Below are 16,804 nucleotides of genomic sequence, written 5' to 3' on the forward strand. Positions count from 1 at the left end.
CACTGGAACCTGCCAGCTTGGCACTCAGTGAGAACCCCAACCATTCTAAATAATCCAGCACTGCCCCAAGTACTTGACAGCTCCTGGCCTGTTGAGAGGAGTAGCTTGCTGATGCAGACCGATGCAAGTCCTGCCTTAGGCCCCGGGCTGTGGGGCAGTCAGTGTTCCTCTCAGCAGGGTCTCCACCCCCTCTCTCCCCCCACCCCAATCCACCCCGACCTTTTAGTTGGAGGGTGCAGGCAATCAGCACCTTGTATAATTCATTCCACTATGCCTAAAAAAAACTTCAGAGAACATATTCTAATGTAACAAAAGGAAAATAACAGCAAACCCAGAGGATGGAATGTTCCTATCCAGGACTCGGTGGATGGCAGTGGTGGATGGGATGGGGTAGGGGAGAGTGGGCTGCAGGCTGCATTAGAAATCTGGCCTGCTGCTCCCAGAATGAGTGTGGAGGCTGTTGGATGCAGAGGCAGTCTGTGCAGAAGCCCTGCCTCAGCACTGTGTGAAAGATTGAAACAGAAACATTCCTCCAAACCTCACCCCTCACACTCCCTCATCCCCCACACACACTGTATGCTCCAACCATACCAAACCATATCTGCCTCATGTCTCATCCACCACCCCCACCCCCCCCCCCCATGGCCCCTAATACCCTCCATGCCAACTTATGCTCCATACTAAACCACATCACCCTCCAGTTCCTGCCATGCAATGCCCCTCAACCCACACCCTACAACCTGATATCTCATATTCCTACCCATGATTCCCACTCATTCTAATGGCTCTTTACAACTCCAATGCTAACTTTAGAGCTTACTCATTTCAATCCATAATACCCAACCATTCCCCTTTGCCCTTATCCCCTCCACACCAACTCACCTAGCATCCACCATGAGAAAATTCTCTGGAGCCATAATGATATACAAGAAAGTTACATGTCAATCGATTATGTCACTGTTTAAAAAAAACTAATTAATTTTTTTAAAGTTTCATATATTGAAATTCCTTTAACTAATCTATGAAAATAAACATTTCTATCCATTACCATTTTCAGTCGAGAGTTCTCATTTAACAGGTACCCCACTGTGATAATGTTGGATAGTAAAATCAGTTATGCAGCACAAATCCTATCATGATATCGCTGAGACTTATGTCAACAGAACAAAATAGACAGCACTGATCTTTTAAAGTTCCACACATTTATTTTCTTTCACTTAAAGCCAGGCAGAGATAAATCCTTTGACCACTTAGACTGTTCCAATGAACTCTGACAGTTCTTTGGCAGTTTTGACAGTTCTTTGACATTTTACTAGTTCTTTGACAACTTTGACAGTTCCATGGTTATTTGACAGCCCCTATGAGTTTATTTATGGACATTTTGCACAAATTCCTGTCTGCCTTTTAAACCATCCCAAAGGATACCTGACCTTTCCCAAAGGGGTACCTTACCTCACTCAAAGACAACCATGCCACCAAGATCATATCCAAAAGTTTACCGTACCTCTCCAAAAGGGTACTCTGGCTATCCAAACAATCCACAAGGTTCAAGATCTGCTCCATTCAGGTCTAATTTTCAGACTTCGGGTTTCACACATCTGTCTCACCAAAATCACACTAGTGGAGGCAGTTCTGATATATATGGGGAGCTGCCTTCATGAACCAATTTAGAATATAGTCATGTTCCATTCCCAAATGACAAAGGCATTTTGCCTTTTGGGGCTGTACTTCTGGATTTGGGCTTCTGCCAGCATTTTCACACAGATGGAGAGCCCCTTTGTCTGTGAGAAAATTCAGGTCTCAGTGCACAATAGTTGCAAACTGTAACATAAATGTAGCAGCAGCTATATTAATGGTAGTTATACATAACAGCATTATTCTGGTGCATACTGTATACAGTAATATAACGGTCCAGATTTTCACTCCCAGGTTGGGTGCATAGAGACTGGTGGAATTCCAGCTCTGCAAACCTGACCTTTAGAAATTGGGATTTTCATTCCAGACATGAAGATTAGATTGGGAATTGCTGCTTGGTGTGAAGGTAGATGGACCAAAGTCCTGTCTTTGTGCCCCAGCACTTTGCTTAACTTATTTGAAAAAAGATTAAAACAAAAAACAGCTCTCCAGCCTTTACCCCTTCACTGGTTTCCTCCCACAGTCCAGAGATTTGCAGGTTAGTGGATTGGCCATGCTAAATTGCTCCTTAGTGATCCAGGATGTGTAGTTGGAGGGATTAGCTGGGTGAATATGTGGCATTAAAGGGATAGGGCCCAGGTAGGATGCTCTGTCAGAAAGTTGGTGGAGACTGGATGGGCCGAATTGCCTTATTCTGCATGTAAGGATTCTCCCCCTCGATCCCCTACGCACTTTCCATTTCACATCCGTGCCAACCCATGTCACCTCATTCTCCCCAACCACCCTCATCATCCCAGTAATACCTATGACAACCATGCCACTCTACCCACATCTCATAGTGCCTCATATCCTCCCTATGCTGAGCCATGCCCCACTGCCCAGCCCCATAGCCTTGATATTCCCTGGGGACAAATTTTTAGCTGCGTTACGCCTAGTGCAGATCATGGCACAGGTTCAGAGAATTGCAAGGGGAGGGGTCTAGTGCATTTAACACCAGCGAGAATGCCCTTTAGGATTTTCCCAGCCTCTGCGCCCAGACGTAATCTGATCAGCATATTTAGCATAGTTAGCACTGCTGCCTCGAGGTGCCAGGGACTTGGTTTCAATTCCAGCCTTGGGTGATTGTCTGTGTGGAGTTTGCATGTGCTTCCTGTGTCTGTGTGGGCTTCCTCCAGGTTCACTGGTTTCCTCCCACAGTCCAGAGATTTGCAGGTTAGTGGATTGGCCATGCTAAATTGCTCCTTAGTGATCCAGGATGTGTAGTTGGAGGGATTAGCTGGGTGAATACGTGGCATTAAAGGGATAGGGCCCAGGTAGGATGCTCTGTCAGAAAGTTGGTGGAGACTGGATGGGCCGAATTGCCTCATTCTGCATGTAAGGATTCTTTGAAATATTCAATTAAATATGCTTTGTCTGTTTCAAGCCAGATTCTGCCTGCTCCCGGGATTCTCCAATGCCCGGACGCAGCGGGAGCCTGGCACAAATCACTACTGGTCTCCGAAAATAGAGACCAGACAAGATGGCCATGCTGGGGAGAGGGGGGACTGGTGGTGCTGAGAGAGACCACAGACCCACATTCAGTTCTGGCCTCGGGTTACTGTCTGTGTGGAGTTTGCACATTCTGCCCATGCCTGCATGGGTTTCCTCCAGTTTCCTCCCACACGCCAAAGATGTGCGGGTTAGGTTGATTGGCCATGCTAAATTGCCCCTTAGTGCCAAAGAGACTAGCAGGGTAAATATTTGGAGTTACACGGATAGGGCCTGGGTGGGGTTGTTGTTGATTCAGGCTCGATGGGCTGAATGGCCTCTTTCTGCTAACTTGGACTCGCTGCCATACTTTAACAGCATCTTCAATGACACCACTATTCTATGAATAGTTCCTGGACACTGTGGGGTTGCAGGATCTTGTAGTCAGTGGACCACAAATGTACAAGACAAGTGATTGGAGAGCTATTTGCTTGGCAATTATACGTCTGCAACGTCAGTCAGAATGAGAGGGTACTCAGGTTTGTGACTCTTTCTACAGGCACAAGGCATCATCGACTGAATAGTAAAGTTTAAAGTTTATTTATTAGTGTCCCAAATAGGCTTATATCAACACTGCAATGAAATTACTGTGAAAATCCCCTACTCGCCACACTCCGGCACCTGTTCGGGCACCTGTTGAATTTAGCATGGCCAATGCACCTAACCAGCACATCTTTGGACAGTGGGGGGAAACCGGAGCACCTGGTGGAAACAGACACAGGTAAAACAATCTGAACTATAAAATATCTTTATGTAGGTGGACACAAGCTGCCTTGATGGGCACAGCCAGTTGCAGATGGAGTCTGATTTCAGCATGGTTTTTTTTAACCTCAAGCAAAAGATTGTGAAAAATCACAATACACTGAACAAAATTTGCACTTAAAATTTTTGCAATATTTTGTGCTGGGCAAACTGATAATGGGGAATCGCATCGAGAAAACCAGTACCACTGAGTTGAAACTCCAGGCCATGCTTTCTCACAAAAAATCCTGCTTTTTATTGATGGAACAACTGCTTATTTGTACTTACCAAATTAGATTTAATTTTACCTTGAAGTGAAATCAATTGGTGGTTAGACACTTATTATCTACATAATAACATACTGTCAGATGATTTCAAATGCAACTCATTTCCAACCACCACTGTGCAGACAATGAAGAGAGGGCAGGAATTATTTCACTGATTATACACCAGAGCCTGAATACCAATCTGCTTATTTTGTTCATACATTATGTGGTTTTAGTGACGAGCTCAATCTGAGTTGCTCTAAGGATACAGTGGTGGGCCTTCTTCCTGAACCACTGCAGTTATTATTTGGAGTGATTTGGAGTGCAGTAGCACAGCCATCATTCTATTATACCCCATATTTACACTCTCAAAACTAATTCAAACCCGGATTGTTGTGACTTTGGAATAAAAGCTTATGGAATAACAACTAAGTCACAGCCTGCTTCAGTGAGTCCATGTGACGATGCTGTGAAGATTTGCTTGATCTCTTATCCCCACTTACATGCAACCCCATAGTGTATTTTTGGTTTGTGGCAGAATCAAAGTCTGAAATCTCTTTACAAATGGAAGAGCTGAACAAGGACATATTGTAGTTAGATTTCCAAATCAAAAGGTAATCTCCTTGGACACTTATGTTGAGCTTAGGAAGCCATGTGACAACAAAGCACAGTGAAGACAGTCAGTGTTGGGCATGCTGAGCAATTCTTTTTAGTTTTGCTGTTAGCTCACAAGCTAATGAATATTAATTATTCACACAGTGGCATGTGGGACTACTTTCAATTTAGGGATATACAATAGAACTAGTTATGGTGTAATCATTCAGGGGAATGAGTAAATTACATTTTTAATTTAGGAAAGTGGAATTAGAAAAATTGGAAACATGATACACATTAGACAAAGCAAAAATAATAATGGGAGACAGAGTAAAGAGACAGGGAAGACGGAGTAAGCAAAATAACATTAAAGAATTTTAAATGTTAATTTTGGTTCAAACAGGTTAAGATTTCAAGCCTACTCTTAATAACTCTAATAACATTATTACAGCATTGTAACATTTGCTACGATTTCTAGCATTGTGGTGCTAAAATATGATTTGCTGTCAACAGTTTACAATGAACATATAGCATAAATAAAAAGTGTAAAGAAATAAATAAAGTGTAAAGGAAAACTATCAATAGCCACATATGTTTAGTCATGACCACAACGCCACAATTAAGAACTGTGATAACTTGCCACTTATCTAGTGATCATGTGACATCAGTACCATTGGTAGCCACTATAGACTTGATTTACTTCACAGCAAGTAAACAACACGTTTTTAAAAAACCATTAGTTTTGAACCTAAGTAATGGAGGAATCCTAAACTATTCGAAAAAGTTTACTTACTTTTACATTGACTTTGTTACTGAAACATATGCGGCTTCAAGGAAACAATATAAAATAGGTATATATGGCATATGATCAAACAGCATACCACTAAATGAAGTATCTTCCAGTTTGGTTAATGGACAGGTAATATAACCTAATGCAAAGCATGTAAATATACTATTTGTACCAACAATCAAACAATTAAAAAAGCTATGATTTTATTGTAGCACATGGTTAATGTATCTGACTAGATGGTTCTTAGATAATAAAGACATTCAGCTGATATGCTCCAAACGTAAAAATGCATTTTCCACTGAAATATTACATATTGCCACTGTATGTTTCATTCACTCGAGGGTAGCAACAGCAGATGGTAATCTCCCAGCTTTTGCCGCTGTCAGGCTTTAACAACCTCATCAATGTTCTCTCCAGGGAAGGAGCTGTGTTTATTTCTGGAGGAATCATAAGTCAAATTCTCTACAGGACAACTCAGTCTTACACATAATTGTAGCTGACTGATCAGCACTTCTACTTTGAGTGGGGTAATTCTGTTTTTCTCAATATGCACATCCCGCACCCATATAGTGGATTTCCTAGTAAATGACTTTTCTAGTAAACTAAAGATTAATAAATCTGCAAGCTCTGCATAAAGTAAGTGCTCCTTATCATCATAGAAATTATCGGACACACTATTAGTACTACATAAATGAAAGCTACAATTTTAAAAATGCTTTAGATACATTTGCACGGATGTTTTTACTTAGTACAGTATTTAAAATTGTACGGTAATTTTCAATTTATGTTAGCAGCCAGCTATGATTGAATTAAGCCATTCTCCCCATCATAGAATAATGCAACACAGAAGATGTTCATTCAGCCTTTCATATGTGTTAACTTTTTGAAAGTCCCATTCTCATGCTTTTCTCCCCATATCAAAGGATCTTTTTCCTTTTTCAAGTATTTATCCAATTCCATTTCGAAAGTTATAATTGAAACCGTTCCCACAATATTTTCAGGCAGTGCACTCAGGTCATAACAACCGAGGCGTAATTTTTCTCCACAACGTCACCTCTGATTATTTTGTCAATTACTAAGTTTGCATAATTTAGTTTCTGCCCTTCCTGTGACTGGAAACAGTTCAAATTGTTCAATCAAAACCCTTCAATTCTCACCTTAACGTTCTCTGCTATAAGGAGAACAACGTCAGTTTATTTTGTCTTTTCAAATGACTTAAGTATTTAATCTCTGATACTAGAAAATACATCAGCATAGAGAGAGTTATTGAGAATGATATGATTGGTGTAGCATATATGGACTTCCAAGTGGTATTTGAAAAAGTGCCACATAACAGGCTTGCCAGCAAAGTTAGAGCTCATGCAATCAAGGGGCAGTAGCAGCATGAATAATAAATTGGTTGTCTGACAGGAAACAGAGAATAGTGGTAAACTGGAGGAAGTATATAGTGGGGTTCCCCACTGGTCGATGTCAGGACTTCTGACTTTTATGCTGTATATTAACGATCCAGTGTTAGGTGCGTTGGGCACAATTCCAGCATTTGCAGATGACACACAACTTGGAAGTATAATGAACTGTGAGGAGGATAAGTGATAAATTTCAAAAGGACATTGACAGGCTAATGGAATGGGCGGACAAATGGCCGATGAAATTCAATGTAGTCAAGTGCAAATTAATTCTGGTAGGAAGAATGAGCAGAGGTGATACAAAATAAGGGTACAATGCTAAAGGGGGCATACAGGAGCAGAGGAAGCTAGGGTATATGTACACAATTGATTGAAGGTGGCAGGGCAGATTGAGAAGCCAGTTAATAAAACATACAGCTTCCTGGGGCTTTATAAATAGGGGCATAGAATACTCTATACAAAAGAAAAACCTTGATGAAACACTAACCTAACTTCAACTGGTGTACTGTGTCCATCAACTTCCAGGAGACTGCAAAGGTATTAGAGAGGGTTCAGAATAGAATTTCAAGAATGGTTTCAGGAATGAGGAACTTTGATTGGATAACAGAGGCTGAGAGTGTTCTCCTTGGAGACGAGAAGAGTGAGAGGGAATTTGGGTGTTCAAAAATCATGAGGGGTCTGGTCAGAGTAGAAACCTAGAAAGTGTTTCAATTGGTGGAAGGAAAAAAGAACCAGTGGACACCAATTTAAGGTGACTGATAAAAGAAGAAATGAGGCAGTAAGGAAAAACCTATTATATAGCAAGTGATACGGATCTGAATTGTACTACTTAGGAGTGCCTTGGAGGCAGATTTAATTGAGACATTCAAAATAGAATTAAATAATTATCTATAGAGAAAGAAATGCAGGGATAGATGGAAAAGATAGGGGAATGGGATTAGTTGAGTTGGTCTTGCAGAGAGCTGGCACACAAACGATGGTCTCATTCTGTGTTGTAATCATTCTATGATTCTACTTTTCTTACTGATATGACACCTCACAGTATCAACCTGAAAATACTGTTATTTTGTCCTCTGCATTTTAGAGGAAATGTTAAATGACATTTGGAAACTTAGGGTCACGTATCGTTTAAATATAGTCCTTTGACAACAACACTCTTCTTATTGTCATTTGGTAGTACAGAGCTCGAGTTTATTCAAGACAGACATTGAGCAGGAATTTATGGCCTCGCTCATCCTGAAACTGTAAAATTCCGCCCGAGGTCAACAGTCCTTTCCATGTACCGCCCTTGCCCGCTCCGATTCTTGTAACGGGCAGGGGGGGGGTAAAATTCCTGTCATTGTGTTGAAGCTTTTTATCTTGCATTCATCATGACAATTGCAAGAATATCAATGTCAGTGCGAATAACTTCATACTGGATGAAAAAGCAGATCTTATGGCACTTTGTCCAAAAAACACAGGGGAGCGTGTTTCATGACATCATTTTGAAGGGCCTAAACACACCAGCAAAGTCGGCTGCACTGGGATCCTAAAAAAAGGAAAAGAACCTCCTTCTCCCCACCCCACCACGGAGGTCTCAGGGGCTCCCTCCTCACCCTCCGTTGGCGAGGTTTAAAAATATGCTGGGGGGGTATATATGGCAGGGCGGGGGGGGGGGGGGGGGGTGGGGGGGGGGGAAGAGGAGAGCAGGCTGTTAATTACATTGAAATTCATTAAGATAAATTTAAATGAGGTTCTCGAATCCTTTGTGGGCAGGAACCTTGCTACGTCATCGGTGTGGTGGGGTGGGGGGGGGAGAGAGAGAGAGAGACAGGCGGGGAAAATCGCAGAGCGTGATGTCTCCTGTCTCCAGAGAAAATCCATTTCCCAATTCTCTCTGGATTTTCAGCCAGCATCACCATTCTCTCTGAAGAACATGGGCTGAAAATCACCCCCGTTGTTTCCCCTGACATTGGTATTCTTACTATTGTTCTGATGAGTGCAAGATGAAAATCTTCAACAAAATTCATTTCAGAAAACTATAGTGGAAACAATGGTGCTACTCATAATGAACTGAATTGTGCAAATGTAACATAACATTTACTATGAAATAAAATCACATACAGAATTTTAATTATGTGGAAATCCACATTTGGTAAACATGAAGTTTTATTTCACTAGCACTCTAACTTGTTAGATAATTTACCACACGGAACGGGTATGGATTTGAATAAGTATACTCAGAATAGTATTAGCATAAATGAAATTTTAAATATTATTCATGTAAATTTAAACAGCATTCATGTAAAATATCATGCAAAGTAGGTGTCACTCTAATTCACTTAAATGACTTGTGACATCAATAATAAAGCAGTATTACAACTTTGTGACTTAGGTGAATTGGTGTCCTAAATTGCAAATATAACTGGTATCATAAGCAGTCCTTATCGATTAGTAAATGATTTGTCCCTGAATAGTGTGGGTTAGCAACCCTATTACCACTAAAATACTAATATATTTTTCTACAGATATTCCATAACTATCTATATTGTGCAGTTTTTTTACAGGTGCATTTCAGTGTATTCAGACCTTACCTGTAATATGATAGCTGACTTGGCGATTAATTTCAGATGTGTCATCATCTCTTGTGCTAAGGACCGCAACAACCTCTCCAGGTGAATCACTCTCTCTAACAGATCCCCTATATATCTCATTCACAAAATTTGGAGCATTGTCGTTTATGTCTGTAACAGCTACTTGAACGATTGCTGTTGACGACAGAGATATTATCTCACCATGGTCCAAAGCTACCACTGTAAAAGTGTAGATGGGCTGCCTTTCATGGTCAAGGTCTTTGAGAGTTCTGATCCAGCCACTGTTGCTGTCAATGGCAAATGTGTCTGTAACCTCTTCAAGTTGTGATTGAGCTGCTGGCAGCATACTGTACATAACTTGTCCATTGGTTCCTGAATCTTCATCAACTGCTTGGACCTGGATTACTTTGGTTCCTATAGGCATCCCTTCCATTACCACAGCCTCATATGGGTTAGTTTGAAAGATAGGTTTGTTGTCATTCAAATCCATCACTTCAATTTTAACATTAGTTGTCAAAATGATGTCAGTTCTCCCATTATGAACTGTGACTGTGACCAAAAACTCATAAAAAGGAGTTGCTTCATAATCAAGTTTCTTGTCCAATTTTAACACACCTGTGTGTGAATCTATTACAAACATTCCATCCAGGTTATTTTTTGATAATCCTCCATTAATTATACTGAACAGAACAGTCTGGTGAGGCAAAACTTGGATTGTACCAACTGTACTTCCTATAGGGACATCCTCTGGTAACATGAATGAATACTGGTGCTGCAAAAAAGCTGGAAAGACTGTTTCAGGAGGAAGCACGTGAAAGTATATAGGAACAAGAACACTCCTCACAGGGCTACCACCATCTGAGGCTTTCACGAAGAAAGAGAGAATTGTATTTTTTAAATGGTCGAATTTTCCCTTTGTGACAATCCATCCAGTTTCATGGTCAATTTCTATTGCATTCGTTACGTAATCTGAGTCTTCACTATACAATGAATACAGGATTTTAGCATTTTCTCCTTCATCTGGATCAAAAGCTTCGACTTGGATGATCAAGGACCCTTCTGTCACATCTGCTTTGACACTTGCTCTGTATTCTGAGGCCATGAACTGGGGAGCGTTGTCATTGTCATCCACCAGAATGACCTTCACAGTACAGAATGCTGCTCTACCACCACCGTCAACAGCCATCACTGTAATATCAACATCACTCTCCAGAGGAACTTCCCTGTTTAGTTTTTCAGTTATAATAATCTGACCTGCGGAATCAATAGAGAACCGCTCTCTTGCAACGTTATTCAGTATAAGGTAGTTAATGGTCCCATATTCCCCAGAATCTCCATCAGTAGCCATCACTTGAGTCACCTTCCTTCCAATGGCAGAGTTCTCTCTCAATTCAACCACATAAACATTGCTTGAAAAGACAGGGCTGTACAGATTGGCACCAAGTACTCGGATGTGCACTTGAGCAGTGCTGGTAAAAATGCCATCTGATACAGAGACATTTAAGTTGTACACAGAGTCCATTCTTTGTTTGCGGTGGTTGGAAAGTGTAATAATCCCTCTTTTGCTGTTCATGACAAAATTCATGTGATCATTACCAGACAGGATGCTGTACTCTAATTTTTCAGCATCAGAGCTATCTGCATCAGATGCCTGGACGCAAGTTACAAAATGACCATGTGGTGCAAGTTCATTCACATAAGACTCGTACAGAAGCTGGTTAAAAACTGGTGGGCTATCATTCATATCGGTTACATAAACAATGACTGGGACATCAGTGCTCATTGGGGGGATGCCATTGTCTATTGCTCTAGCTATAAAACTATACCGTTGAATTAGCTCATAGTCCAGCATGCGTGATGTTAGAATCAACCCACTTGTGCTGTCTATGTGAAAATAGTCCGTACTGTTTAAATTGTCCTGGACAATCTGATAGCGTACTAATCTACTATTTTCAGAATCTGCATCCACAGCAATAACCTGCAGCACGGGTGTTCCAACCATTGAAGATTCAGAAAGGGTTGCTTCATATAGAGTTTTTTCAAAAACTGGAGGGTTGTCATTAACATCATTTACTGATATATCCACAGTCACCTCAGCTAGAGCACCTGTGAGCGAATCTGTTGCCTTTACAGTCATTTTATAGCTGGATTGAGCTTCATAGTCCAGAGGGCGGATGACACTCAAGATTCCTGTATTAAAATTTATACTGAACTGTTTCAAGGGATTTCCATCAGTGATAGTATATATTAGACTTTGACCTTCAGGACTTGTGGCATTGACGCCGAGGATAGGGCTGTATGGTTGTATGTCTTCATTTATAGTTTTTGCATAAAACGGTTTTGTAAAGACAGGCATTGCTTTATTAACTACTGTGATGGGAAGTTCTACAATTGTGGAAAGAGAAGGAGAACCCCCATCTGTTGCGATGACTACAACATCGTATTCAACATTGGATAAATCAAATTGAAAGGATTCTTGTAACATGACAACACCTGTATACTGATCAATTACAAAGTGACCATATCCATCCCTAAGAAAGTAAGTTACTTCTCCATTTTTACCCTTGTCACGATCCATAGCTGTGATATGATATATGACAGCACCTGGTTCTGCATCAACTTGAACTGCAGCATAATAAGGAAGGCCCACAAATACTGGTGGATTATCATTAATGTCTTCAACCTGGACCTTAATGACTACCCGTGCAACACACCAGGGATCATGCTCACGACTTGCTTCCACCACTAACTCATATAACTCTTTTTCTTCCCTGTCAAATGACACAGGCATCGTTTGCACAATTCCTGAAGTGGATTTAATTGTAAACTTGTTGCCAGGGTTCAAAATCCTGTATTTCAATGGCTCATTAAGCCGATTGCCCACTGCATTTACCACAGCCACTTTTTTTATCTCTGTGCTGTTCTCCAAGATGGAAGATGAGTAGAAATTTTGAGTGAACCGCAGGCCACTGTCGATTGCATCCTTCACTTTTATTTTTACCAGAGCTGTGCTGCTGAACTTCCCGTCAGACACACGAACAGAAAGCCTGTAGAGCTCGTCAACAAGAGTGTGATTCTTTATTGTGATCAATCCACTTTTCAGACCAATCAGAAAACAATTCCCTGTATTTCCATCAATCAATGTGTAAGTCAACTCTGATAATACTTGAAAGTCAGGATCTGTGGCTGAAACAGTGAGAACCTCAACACCAGTGTATGTCGGCAGGAGAAGGACAGTTTCGTACACATCTTGGCTGAATTTTGGTGGTGAATCGTTGATGTCAGTCACATGGATGGTAACCTCGGCTGGAATTTCAGCCGTGAGCTGTGGATTTCCACTGTCTCTGACATGCACTTGGAAATGGAAAATTGGAATTTTTTCATGATCTAGGTTTGCTATAGTCCTGATTGCCCCTGTACTCGAATCGACTGAAAAATATTTCTTTGCCATCGATTCAACAATTTGATAGACAAGCAGTGCATTCTGGTTGCAATCGGCATCAGTGGCTCTTATAACTAGTGGGTTATTGCCAGTAATTAAAACAGCACTGTTGACTGGAGCAGCCTCACTAATGCTACCCAAGTATATTGAATGCAGAAATATTGGAGGATTGTCATTTTCATCAACAATATGAATACTGACGGTAATGTTTGAAGACATTCCTGCCATGTTGGTTGCCTGCACAATCAGCTGATAGAAAGGAATTTGTTCATAATCGAGTGCTTTCTGAACACTAATGACTCCAGAATAAGGGTTTACTGTGAACACATTTTCCGGATTTCCAACTTTTATTTCATAAACTATTGTGGATTGACTCACTGCCGAGATCATTATCACTGAGGTACCAGCACTGGCATTTTCATTGACTTCGATCATGTATTCTTTCTGGAGGAACTTGGGTTGTGCATTGTCCGAGAAAGTCACAGAGATACGTACAATTGCAGTAGCAGAAAGGGCTGGTAAGCCCCGATCAGTCACTTTGACAGTCAAAACATACTGGCCAAGGGATGAGAGGTCTAGTTCTTTAGCCACAGTAATAATTCCCAAAACTGGTTCGATTTTAAAAGTGTTCTCATTGTTTCCTGAAAAAGGAGAGAGAATGATCATAAATTTTTAAAAAAATACATATTCTCCCAGTTATTAAACAGACTATAACTCACAATTTATTAAGTTGAATCCCGAATTAAAATTAATATTTTTATCTCATTGTTGCAAGCTATTTAGGCCACTCAAGGTAGAGAAACTTCCAAAATAAAATTTCATTATATACATTTTAAACTATATTATTTAAACTGATTCAGAGACAGTAAAAATCCAAGAGATTTTATGAAGGTGGCACCATTATTATGAAGAGATGTAATAACTGGTCAGTAGTTCAATTAGGAATCCAAAATTGAAAAAGGGTACAAGAAAGGCAAAGAAAGAATAGAAGACAGGATTTGTGAGCATAATCTGTAACAATCAAAAAGTAGTGATAGGAATGGGGCCGGTTTGCTTCATCTTATGATGGCACAAGGAACTGATTGAGCACTTTGCATCTATTTTCACAAAAGAGGATAAAGTTAATTTGCTCAATTTTAACTCTGTGTAAGCGAATGAGTTTTGAGGGAGTTAAAATCTCATCCAATGTTCCAGTAGAAGAGGAGGTGAGTAAAAGATGTTGGATAGGATAAAGGACTGAAATCATTCAAAGTTAATAAATCACCTCATCCGGATGGGATGTATTGCTGAGGAAAGCTAAGGTGCAGACAGAAGAAGAATGGAGCACAATCTTTCAATTCTCCTTGGTAATGGGACTGGTGCCAGTGATCTAGGTGGAAATGTGGGGGGTGTGATCAGTAAGTTTGCAGATGACAGAAAAATTGGTGGTGCGGTAAATAGTAAGGAGAAAAGCCTTAGATTACAGAACGATATAGTGGGGCTGGTCAGATGGGCAGAACAGTAGCAAATGGAACTTAACCGTGAAAAGTATGAGGTGATGCATTTTGGGGGGACTAAGGAATACACAATGAACAGTAGGACACTAGGAAGTGCAGAGGACCAGAGGGACATTGGGGTGCATGTCCATAGATCCCTGAAGGGAGCAGGACAGATAGATAAGATGGTTAAAAAGGCATATGGGATACTTGCCTTTATTAGCTGAGGCATAGAATTTAAGAGCAGGGGGGTTCTGATGGAGCTGTATAAAACTCTTGTTAGGCCACAGCTGGAGTACTGTGTTGAGTTCTGGTTGCAACACTGCAGGATGGATCTGATTGCACTAGAAAGGGCGCAGAAGAGATTCAGCAGGATGTTGTCTGGGCTGGAACATTTCAGCTGTGAAGAGAGGCAGATTAGGCTGGGGTGGTTGTATTTAAAGGAGAGAAGGTTGACAGGGGACCTGATTGAGGAAACCTTATGAAGGACATAGATAGAGCAGATAGGAAGAAAAAATTTCCCTTAGTGGAGGGGTCAATAACCAGTGGGCATAGATTTAAGGTAATGGACAGGAGATTTAGAGGAGATTTGGGGAAAAGCTTTTGCACATAGAGGGTGGTGGGAAACTGGAATTCACTGCCTGAAAGGGTGATAGAGGCACGAGTCCTCACAACATTTAAGAAGCATTTAGATGAGCACTTGAAATGCCAACGCATACAAGGCTACGGATAAAGTTCTGGAAAATGGGATTAGACTAGACAGATGCTTGATGGCTGGTGCAAACACAATGGGTCGAAGGGTCGCTTTCCGCGCCGTATGACTTCATGACTGGAGAATTGCACATATTACAACCATGCTCTGAAAAGTGGTTAGGAATAAACCAGGTAAACAGATTCATCAGTCTAACGCCAGTAACAGGATAGCTACTCGATTGACAAGAACCAAATTAAGTCTGATCTGGAGAAGCATGGGTAATAAGAAAAGCCAGGAAGGATTGTTAAGGGCAAATTGTGGCTGACTAATCTAATTGAAATCTTTGATGAAATAACAGAAGGGGTTGATGAAGGTAGATGATGTTGTAAACCTGGACTTTTAATAGGCATTCAACAAGGTATTGCATAACAGACTTCCATATAAATGCACAGATTAAAGGGACGGTAATAACTTGGATATGAAATTGGCCACGAGATAGGGGGCAATGTTTTTGGATTTTTTTATGACTGGAGGGAAATATGCAGTGGTTACCCTAGGGCTCGATCATTGCTTGTCTTTTGAATATAAATGATCTGGACTTGATATAGGGAGCACTATTTCATGGTCTATACATAATGCAAAACTTGGTAACACAATAAATATTGAGCAGGATAACAGTAGACCTCATGGGGAAACAGACAGGCTGGTGAATTGGTGGCACATGACCAATGCAATTTACTGCAGATTAGTGTGAAGTAATGCCTGTGGAAGAACAATATTGAGAAGCAGTACCATCTAAATGCTTTTATTTTGAGGGTGCAAAAGAAGAAGAAATTAGGGGCATATGCTTGCAAATTCTTTAAGGGGTCAGAGCAAGCTGATAAAGAGGCCTACCTATGGGTCTTTGACTTTGTGAATCAAGGCATTGATTATAAAAAGGATGTCATGCCAGACCTTTACAAATTGCTGGTTAGATTTCAGCAGGACACTTTTGTACAATTCTGCCATTTCACTTTAGGAAGGATGCCAAGGCTCTGGCAAGGATACACAAGAGGTTTACCAGGATAATACCAGGGATAATGGAATTTAAGTATGTGGAAAGATTGCAGAAACTGGGATTGTTCTCTTAGAGCAGAGAGGTTGTAATTGAAAGGAAAAATACCCCGATAGAGGAATTCAAAATTATGAAGGATTTTGCTAAAGCAGGGAGAAACTACTTCCTCTGACGAATGCTCAATAACACAGTCATGGATTTAAAATAATTGGCAAAAAAGCTAGAATGGAAATGAGGCTGAAATGTATTTACATGGAAGGCTGGTATGATCTGCAATGCATAATACAAATTATCTACAGTAATTATAGATTACTGTATAATAGATTGTAATTGCAGTATACAGTCATATCTACTACAAAATATGATAAAATCAGATTCCACCTTAAGCATCCTTCTGTCTCATGAGACAATACCTTGGTGGTCAACTCTGTTAAATATTGCCTGACGTTATTCAAGAGGTTCATACTGACATAGCAGTCTCTGCCATATTTGCTGCAGATGAAGACAGTGCAGAGATGTATGATTTGTTTGATTCTGTATTTACAGCCTATTTTTCAGCCAGCTGAGTTTTTCATTTCTTCTCACCTCATACACTACTCCTCTGGAG

General features: G+C 40.6%; 1 protein-coding gene across 1 annotated transcript in view; it reads right to left on the bottom strand.

The window, feature by feature from the left end:
• LOC144499631 (protocadherin Fat 3-like) overlaps positions 1–16,804 on the bottom strand; it is a 696,014-nt gene that overhangs the window by 94,196 nt on the left and 585,014 nt on the right. The window contains exon 12 of the mRNA XM_078221804.1: positions 9,533–13,615. Coding sequence (XP_078077930.1) covers positions 9,533–13,615 — 4,083 coding nt within the window. The remainder of the gene's footprint in view (positions 1–9,532; positions 13,616–16,804) is intronic.

The sequence above is a fragment of the Mustelus asterias genome, chromosome 10, assembly GCF_964213995.1.
Source record: "Mustelus asterias chromosome 10, sMusAst1.hap1.1, whole genome shotgun sequence".
Lineage (NCBI taxonomy): Eukaryota > Metazoa > Chordata > Chondrichthyes > Carcharhiniformes > Triakidae > Mustelus > Mustelus asterias.